Source organism: Petromyzon marinus, chromosome 15 (genome assembly GCF_048934315.1).
Source record: "Petromyzon marinus isolate PM22_M1 ecotype Great Lakes invasive population chromosome 15, UKy_Petmar_22M1.pri1.0, whole genome shotgun sequence".
NCBI lineage: Eukaryota > Metazoa > Chordata > Hyperoartia > Petromyzontiformes > Petromyzontidae > Petromyzon > Petromyzon marinus.
In genome coordinates, this window is record NC_133681.1 from 15,663,754 (window position 1) to 15,678,289 (window position 14,536).

Genomic DNA, 14,536 nt, shown 5'->3' on the forward strand with positions numbered 1-14,536 from the left:
TGAATGCGGGTGTGGGGTTTGTGATAATGGCACACCATTGTCTTGCTCTTACAAACTACGCCACAATCTACCAGCGCCCGCTATAATTTGGCGAATACAATACTGCAGCTGGTGGTGGCTCTAAGCAGGAATCGAACCATCGGTTCACAGTACAACAGAGCTCAGCAGTGAGAGCTTCTGTCACGATAGACTATTAATGGACTAACAGGAGGCTTAAATACCTATATAGGAAATAACGTGGGCCAATGGATACCCCCACCGATTTCGAATGACCATAATTGCCCTCAACAGGCGATTGAATACTGTGAAAGCGATAGCTCAGTGTGTACATATGTACACATTTCCAGATTATACAAGGCAGGATTGGTACACGTTCACTCCTGCATGTTTGCCTCTGGGCCATTTTATGCTGTATTTGAATGATTCTCACCTGGGCTCCGTAAAAAAAACGCTACTGGGTATTAGACAGAACATGCCGCCTGTTTCAGCGGGGGCTTTAGATTGTAGTATTATTAGCCATACAAAGTGGGTTTTAAAGAATCAGTTACACAGATTACGTGGCCCAAATACCAAGTCTCTAATATATCCACAACTGAATTGAGAATGAAAAAAACAATGTTTTTTGTTATTCTTTGCATACACCTAGCAGGTCTGCACGTCTCTCTTGCAAAGTTCCGTAGATCGTTGCTGTAATTATTTCACGTTCATAAAAAAAATCATAAATTGTAAATCAATGATTGCTACAAGTTTATAAACATAATAACATTGAGATGCACGTTTTTTTTAACAAATACATGCACCAATGGCTTATGACAGGAAAAATGTGAATGTTAACGTTTTTGGCATTGCGCTTAATTCATATACTGTACAGCACACCTATACCAAGTCATTTTCCATGGGGATTACCAAAGTGCGCAACGATCTCTAAAATGGAACATTAAAGACCCAATGTTATCGTAACGGAACGACGGTGCAAGGCAGTGTTTAAGATGTATAGTATTTGTAAAAATATGTGTACTTATTTATATCAATTAACCTTGCACAATAGTGGATTGTCAATGGGTTGGGCACGTGGGTTACATTAGCAATATCAAGCAATTAATATATTATTCCCATAGCGTAAGGTCATGTACATAACAACTGGTACACAAATGTATTCTCGATAATTCACATCGCATTATTCAGTGCATGACAGGTGGCAGTCAAAGAAATTGTACAAATGGATGATTACACTGGCTTTAGTAAATCACTGCAAGCATTTAATGATTAATTCATACTTAACACACGACAGTAAGCCTCGTTATATAGAGGGTGATGCATTTATAAATTCCCCACGGACATCTCACGACCATTTACTTTCTTCATATGATTGAATTACCGTGGAAGCGATGGCTCCTTATCTTACAACGTGTTGAAATAACAGTAACAATCGTAATACGTGTATTGAGATCGGTGGGTCGACGTGTGGAGATTCAAAATAAAATGTTTAGTTTCTCTACAATTCCTCCATACGATTTAAAGCGAGGTACCTTACAAATGGATCGCTCAGTGCACGAACTATGATCAAAGTCAGCAGTGACCAACAACAACCCAACACTCTGCTACACTTTGGTCATTTCTCCATTATGAACGACAATGTTTACCATCGGCCAAGAAGGAAACCCATTGTTTATGACCGAGGTGTTTTTTAATGTGTCCCGAGCTCAACAAAACAGGGAGCGATCCACCGCTGGTCGAAGCTAACCACTACTGCATTGTGTATAGCCCACAGTATATGCAGTACTTTGTTGTGCATGCTTGTATGTGTGTATATGTGTAGGGCTTGCATGTTGCTGTATGCCTGCACGCTATATATATGCGTATACATTTTAGGTATACAAGCAGCTGTATAAACAAACAAAACTCGTGTGGAGACGTGACACACTTTGGCAATGTGTGCAGCCACGGTCCCGAATGTCTTACCCCTCCTTATGACACCGCCTGGGCCATTGATGAGCAATCCACTTGGTCCTTCAAGGCAGCCCTGGGCAAATGGAAACACGAAGGGAGTTGTTTTTTTTAACAAAAAAAACATTGTGCACAGCGGTTGCGTCGCCTTACGCGATCCCTTTATGCAAAGATTAAGGGCCTTATAACGATTCCTCTGCATGCCATTAGCGTAATGAATCGTCGTCGCCACCACCACCACCACGTGATATCCACATTACACCAAACGAGCGCGCGCGATTTACAACCACGATTTGATCATTGTACTAAAATGACAACAAAAAAACGCATGCCCACGTTGCAAATGTGTAGGGGAAAAAAACATGTGAAACATAATTGACACAAATTAATTGTTTGAGCCCATGAAGCTGAATGCACGTGCATCGGTAGAGGCGAATCTGTACGATCTAAGTCAACGTCCGTCTGTGAGCACATTAGCTGGTACACACGAAGGACGTGCATTCAGAAAGGCAAGGCCTCGTTTTGTTTCATGGTGGAGGCAATGGGGCTAAGCACAATACGTCTATACGCATTTATAATCTGCATTATCCAACATCCACCGGGCAAACGGAACGATGAAAACGGCTCGCGTGCAAGGTGGCGATCGATGGGATCGTTGTTATTACTTTCGCAGGATCGTCACAGGTAGCAGGGGCATCGGGGAGAGGCCTTCGTCCAGCTTTGGGATTGACCAAGACTCACGATAAATGACGAATTTACATATAAACACATGTATGCGTGTACTATATAGGTGTACGTGGGCATATATATGTGTGTGTGTGTATGGTACAGTTGTCTGAAGTGTGCGTGTGCTGTCCAGGCCTTCGCTAACAGCAGCACTTGTCCCAAAAAGTATGTTAAAGGCTACACACGGGAGAGAGATTTGTCTTTTTGTCGGTGCGTGACACGGTTAAAAGACACGCCGGTGGGATGGGATTTTTTTTTTAGCACGAGCGAGCGAACTGTGTGGGGGGGGGGGCAACTGTTGTAAGCAAAATGAAAGTGCGCCTCTCTCCGTCAGTCTTGTTGTCAGCGCGCCTCCTGTGATTCGGGCTTTTAAGCAGGGACCGGAGGGGGGGGGGTGCCCCGTCACTGACACTCGAGGCTGTGGGCGCGTGACGGCGAGGAGGTTGTGACAGCTCCCATTATCCGCCACGACAAATCTCTTCATAGGGCCGCGCGCTCTCGAGGAGTTTCAGCGCCTACGGAGCCTCTGCTCCGTAGGCGCTGTGGCTGTGTAAAAAAAGTCTGGGGGGGGGGAGGCCGCTTCCTTCTCTCGCATCCATCTGCCAGTGCCAAGAGAGCTTTATATGTTTTTTTTTCAAAACACCCACCACGCGAAGTAGGCTGCAGGGTGGAAGGTGAATAAAGCGTGTAAAGTAAAGCGACAACCCACCACCACCACACCACCACGTCTTCCCCTTCCTTAACATATCCATTATCCCAACACCGTGTTTGCTTTGAGGTGCTCCCGTTTTTAGCGAGCTGCCTATTCATTTATTTCTTTATTGAGCCAGGCGAGCGAGCTGGGGTTTTTTTGTTCGTGTTTTAACTCGCCCTTTCTCTGCCGCTAATTTTATAAGCTCTGAAACACTTAAATCCGTCGTCTGCCGCCCCCAGTCCGCCCTTTGTCCGTAGCCTACGAAATGCGGGAAGAGTTAAAGCAGGAAGAAGAGGAAGACGAAGAAGAAGAAGACAAAAAAACCCCAACGGCGTCTGTTGCTGCTGGTGTCGCTGTACAATAACGGCGTTAAAGTCCCACAATTGGATAAACTGTGAAGCGTTACTTTTAATCAGCGAGGCTGATCGGCCCGTCCGAGAGCCCCCACCCCCCCCCCCCTATTTTTGTTCGAAGGGGGATCAGCTACACGGACAATGCTGGACCAGTTGGGAGTGCACGCGAGCACTCCATCATCGTCATCATCATTTTAATAGCAACACAATGTAAAATGTTAATGCTTTACAAGGGCCTTGTAAATCCACTGCTGGATGAAGCCCCCCCTCCCACCACTCCCCTACCCCACCACGTCGCCACCTGCACGATCCTGCGATGTGAGAAGAATCCACACTGGCACCTTGCACCGTTAACGGATTGTGATTTCATCCTCGAACGCGTTCCCATTTCTTGACTCTTACGTCGGCTTATAATTGTTACTGGAGTAATAATTCACATCCTTTTATAAACCCACTGCTGGATTGGGTTTGAAGCCCCCCACCCCCTCCACACTGAAAAATTATCATGGAGGGGGGGGGGGTCGGTCGTTTGACCATACTTCACCGCGAAGAGTATAATTACCACAGATATAAAATCAGATAAGGTCACACCGAGATGTTGAAACCTAATCAAACGACATTGCCGACCGACGCACATTCCACGTGCGCGCGAGGTGTCAACCTACGGGCGTGCTGATGCACGATTGTGCACACGTGATGCTGATTGTAAGTAGCACACACACAAAGACCTCCCCCCCCCCCCCGTGTAGCCTTTAACAGACTGTTGGGGCGAGTGCTGTTTGCGAGCACACGAGGGGGTGTGTGGTCAGCACCATGCCCGGCCGCCTTTGTATCCCCCCCCAAGTGCTGATGTTCACACATCGCACCAGGTGCTCAACTGAGGCCGAGTCGACCTAGGGGAGACCCAGCGCATACAACCACACGAAACAAAGACACAGCTGTCCCCCGTATAGCCATAACAAAACTATTGGGGTAAGTGCTGTTAGCGAGCACCTATGAAGGCCGGCATGACACACATACGACCAGGCGCACTCGCGCACGTACAGTATATATGTGTGTCAGTAGTAGATTCGGCTCGACCCAGATGTATCAGACTGCACTTACACGCAATCGCAAGCAGCGGCTGGTCGCTAGAATTTGGGGGGTGGGGGGGCGTAAAAAATGTGATCTACATTTGACTGGGCCCCCCACCCCCATACGCCCCACTCCCCCCACATCTTTGTGGACTTCACCGCATCAATGCGATCGAGTGGCTGAGCCAGTCACTCGTGGCAGATGCGGGAGGTCACCACCTAATAATATTCTCAACTATTCTTGTTTTATGTTTCGACCCACCAAATCCCCCCAACTCCTCTTTCGTTTTTTTTCTTTCAATTTGTGACTTATTTAAATTATATTGTCGTTGTTGATGAGAATAGTTTGATAGAAACATTATTGCGGTATTTGAATAAAACTGGAATTATGACCCTGTTATAAAGGTTCATTATAATATATATGTAGAACTCCGTTCTATAATCTCCATATATAAATACAAACTTCGTTTTATTCCAACGGCTTTCGAGATCAATATCATTCAACAGCATTCGTCTAAGCAAGCAAACAGTGGTTCGATTTCTCCTGCGTATATACAGTAGTGGGCTTTTTTTATTAGCCTCTGAATAATGGTTAATTGTGGATTTTTTTACAAGCAACAGTAAAACGGTTGCAGAAATTGATAATCATTATTATACTACGTTTCTGGAGACACGTTCCAGATTGTGACACCGATACAAATAATAACCCTATTGCAGTACAAGTACATACATATACTTATTAAAATATATACTGCTCTCAAAAAACATGTATTGAAGGGATCCTCAGTTCGCGTATGTCCATCAGCAACACGTCATTCCGTTTGCGGATGCGTCGAAATATCCTCAGCATTGAATTATATATACAGTACTACATACTGTATTGTAAAAAAACAATGTTATTTTCACCGTCATGGTCAATCCACTGCTGGATGAAAAACATTTCCATATCTACCGCCATCCCTCGTGATGTAGTAACGCAGCAGCATCATCATCTGTGGTTGTTGTAACGCGTGGCGATTTCCCCCACGGCCACGTTCCTTCCATTCCTTGCGCTACCACTCCTCACTACTCTCGACCATCATCATCATCGTCCCTTCCAGCGTGAGTTTACTCTCCAACACACACGGGCTGTGCTGAAGTAATAACTCAATTAGCGCCTTTTGTTTTACGTGACAAACCATACAATTGACTGCGTCGGGTGGTGGCGGGTTTAACGACGCATTAATATTTACGCGATCTAACCCCAAAAAAAGACCTTTATTATAGATCATATTGGTCGCGAAAGCCTAACGCGTTAAACTGCCCAAACCCAATTACTAATCTCAACAGGTTAAATTGTGTACTCATTTGAATTGTTTCATTGTATTAAATACTGTATATACAATTACACAAAATATTAAACAAATTCAGATCGACGAAGTTACGTGTGCAACATACGCGCGCATATATGTTGTGTATGTGCACGGTGTGTAAACATCAGCACTGGGAAGACAGACGGCCGGGCACGCAGCTTTCCACACCACTCGCACCCACGTGCGTCGTTCCGGCATTCGTAGCTACACAATGTAAAACAAGTGTGTCCCAACAGCCTGTTAAACAGCTATTACGGGGACTATTTCGTGTGTGTACTGACGATTATTATTGGGGAGCGGTGGCGTCGCGGTTAGCGCACTGCGCCACGAATCCAGCGACCCAGGTTCGATTCCCACTCACGGTCCACAACAGTGACGATTATCTGAACCGATCCTGGGTCTCCCCTAGGTCGACTCGATCTCAAATGAGTACTTGGTGTGGTGTGTAAACATCGCCACTGGGGAGACAAAGGCGGCCCGGCGTGGCGCTGGCGGCCCATCTCATTGTGTGCCGTTCCGCCCTTTATACGTGTTCGCGAACAGCACTTCTTCTGCAGTCTGTTAAGGCTTTGCGTCCTGATATCTTTGCGAATATTATCCCGCTCGCATTGTTTAGGAAGTGTTCACGTGGCACGCGAGTCGCTGCCACGCTCAGAGGGGGCCCCGCTCGGCACGCCTCACCTGTTCTACGACAACCTGTGTAAAACGCCGATGCTTTAACACGGCTTTGAAATTAAATAATTAAACGTATTTTGTGTGTATATATATTACGAGTGGCACGTCACCCCGTTCGAAGAATTTCCTCTGGACGTGTACACACGTTCTACGTAGTAGTTAGTAGTTGTAGTCTGCCGAGCTTACTATATACTGTAATTCAGATAAGATGACCCATAAGATTGACAGCCACGAAAAAAGTCCGTATTTATGTGTTTTTGTGTGTGTGAGCAAAATCTAATTGTGTCATTCGGCTTCTCTTTCGATAAAACCTACACACCTGTGAAAACCGAGCCTGCGGGTTCAATTAGGTTAATTAATTACAACAGCATCATTGTATACACGTACATCACCCAGGGCATGCACACACACCGAGTATTTCACACACACTCACACACGTGTCATGTAGAGCGAGTGGGGTCCGAGTCAACTCGCTCTCTCTCCATGCATCGCGCGCTATAATTATTAACGCTCGTTTATTTTGCTCGTGTTGTAATCAACTAAATTATTGCGCGAATTGTCGAGCGCACATTAAATATTTCGCATTACAAAATGTGCCGCTTTGCATGCGAGGCAGAACGCGACAATTGTTTTTTTGCATTTGAATTCCAAACCACCCCACCTCCTCGAGTCTTGAGCGATTCAAATGTTTAACTGTATTCAATTAACAATGCGCCGCATTTGTATCAAATTAACGATCGGCAAATTAAAAATTAATTCCTAATTCGCATGATTTAATTTGAAGAAAAAAACACATTTTGCTCGTGATTTAATAACGATGAATATACACGACGGAGAAATGCATACTGTATTACAGTACTAATTACTAGACAACATTACTTGCAGCATTGAAAATACACAACGCGTGTGTGTGTGTGTTAGGACACAGAGTACACACATTGTGTTGTTCACAAGCTGTGGCAATCACGCGTCGGAATTAATGTTACTACTCTAATAATGCGAGTGAATGTTACTGCTGCTGCTGGCTGCATTCACAGAGGAATCGTGCCAATCGAGTTACACAGACAAACACGATTTAACCCAATTGCTCGGTGTGATCATTTAACTCATCGTTAAATCTGTGCTATTGCAGAGACGCGGGTAACAGACACGAATTGCAGGTTTCCCTCGCACTATGCGGGTTCCGTTTGAACAATTTCGCCCCGTATATGCGGCTAACCCATTTCTACCAAACAAATCGCTATATGCGATGTGAATTCTCTCATATGCGGCTTTTGCGGTCAGACGTGGGAGAACATTGTTTGTGTACTGTGTGCGCTGCTCGTGCGATTTCGCTTTGTGCGCTCCCCCCCCCCCCCCCCTTTTTTTGGAACGCATCTACTACTGCGTAAAGCGAGGCAACCCTCTACATTGATTTCTGCTCAATGCTTCCTTCGCCAGCACTAACTTAAATCACGATCTGTTAACTTGCGCGTGTACCTAAATGCTCGTTGAATCTTTACGTTACAAGTTGTTCGACAAATGCATTTACTTCTAAATTAACTGCTAGCGATTGCTCAACTCATTATAAAAACTCGACACATACGGCAATAACGCTTCTCTTAAAGACGATATATTCGAGCAATAACTCCTCGCACGAGAGATCACGAAGAAATGCAAATTTAAAGGGTGATTTCCCGAAACGTTGGACTATGTTGACGAATGTTGAGTTTGTCATTTGTGCTTATGCACCATGTGCCAACGCAATGTCATACGTAGTTATTTTTTTTATAAATTGGTTAATTACGTTGTAGATTATGGATTTGTATCGTTACGTTCAAACTGTACATTACTTATATTTATTACATTATAAGCGAATAAAATATTGCGGTCACCGATATACGGATTCAACATTGCAATGGACCAATGCAAATACTGCATGTACCAAACTACAAAATGCTCTCTCCTTGTAAGTCTAAATATTTTCTGAATATAACCAGTTGGCCGAAACGGTGTCGTATCTGCTCCACTTTACATCCGAATTATAACTGTTCAATACAAAAATATTTTTTTTGTTGTATTGTGATTTTGATAGCGTTGTAATACATCGGACACTTTGCATAAATACGATGCTATATGCAGTCCCCCATTGATATAGATGTGTAAAAATAAGTTAAATGTCATCGCCGATAAAACTAAACCATCAAAACTTACTCCGGATAATAATCTCAATATTTAACACCAGGTTATTTGCTGCTCAATTGAAATTGCTCTATATGCAACATGACAGTAAATTTAAATACTTTTTTACTGGCATTGAGAAAGAAAAACGTTCGACGTTTCAGTTAACTAGCCTTCAAGGAAGCTTCCTTCAACAGTTGCACTTTTTATTTTACCTGTACATAATAATTCACGTACACATTTTACGCTAATTGTTTTCGGGCTCACTTCCAGGACACAGTTCAGTGATCACAATTACTGCTTTGCTAATTGGCCACTTAACAAATAATGACGCCGCATTGCTCAGACGGCTCAACTCGGCGGTCATCTAAACTCTCAATACAATTTACACGATCTAAAACAACAACCTCGCCCGCTCAACTCGCCACACTTCACAAGAACATTCACCACACTTCACAAGAACATTCACCACACTTCACAAGAACATTCACCACGTACAAGGGGTTGGGGCGGGGCTGTTGTTTGTGAGGGGCGGTGGGAGTCGCGTGGAGGGGGAGAAGGTTCCGATCGCCAGTGGAGGCACCTTACCGGGCTGTCCTCTCCTCCTCCATGCGCGGCCAGGCCAAGGGGGGGACCCCCCGGCAGAAACAGCTGATCGGGGTGCACCCCGAACTGTCCCCCCGCGTGGCCCATGAGCGAGATGTCGTGGCGGCGGTGGTAAGCCTCGAAGCATGCCAGGTCGCGCCTCTGCTGCTCCTCGAGCCCCGACGCGGGCTTGAGGGCCCTGCACGCCCCGGCCAGGCCGGCGTGGAGGCCCGCGTGGAGCTCCGTCGCCTGCTCGCTCGCCGAGTGGCCGTGGTGTAACTGGGGGTAGTACTGCTGTGACGGATGCAGAGGCGTGAGCGGGTACGCGTCGGCAGCCACGGCCGCCGTGTGCGCCGCGGCGCCCTGGTGGAAGTCGTAGTGGAAGGCCTGCGCGTGGTGGTGGTGGTGGTGCAGGGCATTGTACTGCGGCGTGCCGGAGAAGTAGGCTGACCCGAAGTCCGGCGCCGCCGCCGCGGCCGGATAGGCGAGGGGAGACGGCGATGACTCGAGGCAGCCCAGCTGCATCAGTCGGTAGCTGTTGGAGCCGTCAGCTCGCATCTGGGTCGGGGTTGCGAGCGGTGGTGGTGGGGGGGGTTAAAAGAGGTGGTGGTGGGGAGGGAGGTGGTGGTGGTGTTCGTGAGGTTGCGGTGGTGCTGGTGGGGGGGGGGAGAGCCTTGGAGCCGCCGCGTCCGCCCGCCACATTAAACGACTCGCCTAGAGGGGGAATTGGGAGGAGAGCTTTTAAACAAAATGACTCCGCTCAAAAGTGGAAATGGTGAAGAACAAGAAGAAAAATAAATTACCAACAGACATCCGCGTCAGTATATCGTTCAGCCGGTGCACGAGATCTAATGAAAACTCGCCGTGAATCTGGGAGGTAATTCGAGGGTGGGTTTGTCTGGGGGGGGGGGAGACCCAGATGTTAGCAGAGACTCGGTTCTGTTGTTGTTGCGGTGCGGGAGTCGGCGCAACGGAGTCCCGCAGGCGACAGATGTCTGCCGATGCACGCGAGCACAAGGCCAAGTTGATCTCGTCAACTCCGACGGTCAAAACACCACCACCCCCCTCCTCCTACTTCTCCTCTCTCTCCCCTCGCAACACTCGCCCTCCGCATCGCTCCAAAAACCCCAACCACAAAGCACCGTGCAATTGCTCTCGCCTACCTCAGCCTCATGCATGAGCCCCGGGAAAGGCGCTGACATCGCGTGGCCTGCAGGGGACGAGATGCGAAGGGGAGGAAAGAACAAGTAGAGAAGGAGGTTGGAGGAGGAGGAGGCTTTTTTTTTTCCTTTCGGGAGTGGCCTGCGCAGCCGCGTCCGTGTCTGTTGCTCTGCCCGTGCCGAGCCTCTTCTGCGCTCTCGCTCGCGGCTGCAGCACCACGCACCTGTTGTCGGAGGCGTCTTATGTTGTGCGGCTCTCACAAAGTCCCTTGACAATAAGAGAGAGAGAGAAGCGCCCCCCCCCCCCGCTCTCAGGCAGATCTTTTTGGGATCGCTCCGAAGCTCCCCCGCTCGGAATAAAGAAGAAGCGGGGCAAGCGAGCCGCAGCGTTGCCACGTCCGCCCCGCGTAGATTTTACACGGTGTTTGTTGTGTTGATTTTATTTTTTATAAGATCGCTCCGACTTGTTTCGTTTGTTATAAAAGCACGTGCGACAGAGGAGAGGGGGGGGGTGAGTTATTTTTGAACGCTTGCTCTACAAATGCCCATATGCTTTGCAGCGTGCCGTCTTCTTAGCCGATGGAGGCTTTGGCCGGATTGTGATATTTGTCGACTGGTATCGTTATCGTAACGAGTTGTATTTAACGCGTTCGGCCAAGACAACGCGCTAACGAAGAGGACATGCTTTTGATTGTATCTCGTCAAGATGATCTTTCGTCTACGAACCTTAACGTCAACGAAGCATTCCGTCAAAAGCATCGCACATCCCCGTAGCGTCGCTGTTGATTCTTTGTACAGCATCGGCGTCGCATTCACTCGAGCGAGCAAAACACATTTTGGCAGCCGAAGAGCATTACGAAGAATACGCTGTGGTCTATGATTTCGTTAAATACATTGCTTTCTTTCTCAAAAACTAAAAAAGCACGTAGCGCCGAGTTGTACGGGATAAGCCGTACATATACGTGCGTATGTATATACATATTGCGCGATCACGCGTGAATATCATTGTAGTGACCACGTTGTCACCGAGGCCCACCCATCCACATATCGCAACTGATAACACAACGTATATACACACAGTAGAGCATTCAAAGCGAATTCCACAAAAAAAACACAGCAGACGTACACGGCACACGCTTTTACCAAGCCGTGGTGCATGTGTTATAGGTTGGATGATGTGCGCTGTTGCTGTGCCCGCACGCCACGCATTGAGAGCCGGTTGGGTGATGGGTGGGTTGGTGGTGGATGATGCCACGGGCAACCTGGGGTACACAAGTGTGGCGAAGGAGGGTGACGAATGAAGAAGTGCAGCAAGGCAAGTAGGAGGGGGGGTGTGGCACATTTACCACGCTACATTGCTAATGGCGTATCACTCTGCGGTCGTATATAGTTGTGGGTGCGTGGTACCGTAGCAGCGAGGGTAGATATCATTGTGTGCACTTGCGTTCAATGCCACGATGGTAAACGAGGAGGGTGGCGAGACGCGATCCACCCCCGGTCACGTCCCTTCCCCAGGTATATTTTGTTTATAACGAGCCTGACTATACGCCGATGACATCCAGTGGATCGAAACCGGTCCAGAATATTACTTGCTCGGATAAATGTTGCTTTCATAGTATTAGTCCTGAAGGCCGATCATCTGATGGACTAGACGTGATGTTTGCATTTTAGTTGTGTGCACGACAGAACGCAGTTCTGCTTACATTTTCCCACAGCGACGCTTACAATTGTATATAACGCGTAAGATTACCTCTAGTCGCCACGCATTGGCTGAAAACATCTTAATATATAGAGGACCTCTGAGCTTGGGCAATCGTCGGCGCTGGCTTGTCTGTGGTTCCTCACGCCTACGAGCCCTCATGTTTCCGAGCGAACGAATACTGCGCAAGTTAAAAGTATGATCTTATCATTATGCTGGACTTTTCCAAATACCCCTCTACATTCATTAAACAAATATTACTTCCATTGCGGGGTGGGGGGGTAGCGCAGTAGCTTCGACGCTCAAAGATCAGGAATCGAAATAGATGACGCAACATAGCCGGACACATTTTTTTTAATTTCCAGTCACTAATTGTAATTTTCTATTGTATTGTGCTACAGATTTTTATTGTTTATGCGCCAACTATGCGATTACGCAATTTTAAAAGATCGTTTGCAATGCAGATATGGGAAATCTCTATATTCTATATAAGAGCAAAGCGTTTGCACAAATGCAATCATGTTAATTCGAATATACGGTGTGATGTTTAAGAATAACTTCTCTTCGCGACACGTGCTTACTACGTTCCTAATTAAGAGCAACAGCGAGCTCAGCCTGTAGTTAATTACCTGAGTGAAGTTACTCATCTGATGTAGCTGACACGCGATTACGCATCGTGTCGCCTACGAAAAAAATAATAACCCACCAGATTAGCTCTGAACATAAATGTGAATTGTACGTTCACGCAGCTAATGTGAATGTGTATTATTCTGTTTTCACTCTATTTAATTACAGTCCATTTACACACTTGATGGGTCATTTGCTTATAACGATACAATATGATTATCTGCACTGTTTATATAAACGTCGTATACACATCCATAGTGTCTGTATATTACACCAGTTGTATACTATTGGCACGAGTAGTGTATTTAAAGTGAGATATACAAATGTAATTCATGCACGTATGTCATTTCATAAAGTTTCATAAGCGCAATGCAATGACGCTACTATAATGGCCAAATGTATATCTGAATTGTTTTCGTTTGTATATACATTTACAAATCATGATTCAGTATATTCACAATGATTTGTCTTCAAAGTTAGATATTTATACAGTGATATCAATGATAATATAATTAAACAGCTCTGTGTAAATTCACCACTCACGCCGTGTCAACCCGTGTGGATTGTTTGACCATACTTCACCACGCCGGTCATTGTGGGTTATTGGTTAATCTGGTTACCCAGGACCGGGGTCGGATCACATTTCGCTCGCGGCTTAAGTGAGCCGTGGCCAGGAATCGAACTCTGGTGAGGCCGGGTTCGTAGCGCAGTACGCTAACCGCAGCACCACCGCTCGAACCATCGCATTAAATATTGAATACAAAACATCACCTTATCCTTTCTCCAGGCACGTAGCTCTAATGAGTTACAACTAATAGATTCCTGTACTGTGACACAATGCGCTCACCAGGGTGATTCAATTAATTCAATTATATTCGCTGACTAAATACAGTATATGTATAGTATAGACTGTCTATGTGACTAGATGGAGATGCATCGGTGGTGCCGTGGTTAGCGCGCTGTGCTATAAGCCCGGCCACCTAAGTTCGACTCCTGACCACGGCCAACATCGCTGAGCAAGCGATGTCAACACCTGCCCTGGGGTTATCCTTTTTGGCAATCCGCTCTGACCGGCATGGTGAAGTATGGATACAAAAACAAATCCCTGATTAACCCACATTGCACTTGGAGCCCTTGGTCATATGTAAGAATTGAGACTCCGCATATTAATATATATTTAATTACTATTATACGATTGGGTGATTGTCGACCGACAAAGCAATAGATGATGATGATGATAATGACGATGATGAATGATTATAAAGCGCCGTTATCGTTAATAACAACGGAGTTACTCGGGAAAAAAATGCCGTCATCTGTAAAAGAGAACCAAGTAGCAGCAGCGCCAATGGACAATCATTACCATGGCCTAATCCGGCGCAGGGCAGGCGGTCTGTCGCGCGTCACACAAATATGAAGAAGAAGAATAATAAAACTCCGCTCACGAGACGCTGTCTTGCCGACGCGGTGGGGGGGGGGGCAAAG

At 46.4% G+C, this 14,536-nt stretch overlaps 1 protein-coding gene across 3 annotated transcripts in view; it reads right to left on the bottom strand.

Annotated features, from left to right (window-relative positions):
• TFAP2D (transcription factor AP-2 delta) overlaps positions 1 to 12,114 on the bottom strand; it is a 61,018-nt gene extending 48,904 nt beyond the window's left edge. For 2 of the 3 annotated variants that reach the window (XM_032955006.2, XM_032955009.2), the window contains exons 1-3: positions 10,729 to 12,111; positions 9,569 to 10,123; positions 1,963 to 2,023 (exon numbers count right to left, since the gene is read on the bottom strand). In XM_032955006.2, coding sequence (XP_032810897.1) covers positions 1,963 to 2,023; positions 9,569 to 10,123; positions 10,729 to 10,767 — 655 coding nt within the window. In that variant the 5' untranslated portion in view covers positions 10,768 to 12,111. Of the gene's footprint in view, positions 1 to 1,962; positions 2,024 to 9,568; positions 10,124 to 10,728 lie in introns of all 3 variants that reach the window. The other variant, XM_076067329.1, reaches the window with a different exon arrangement.
• Between the last annotated feature and the right edge of the window lie 2,422 nt (positions 12,115 to 14,536).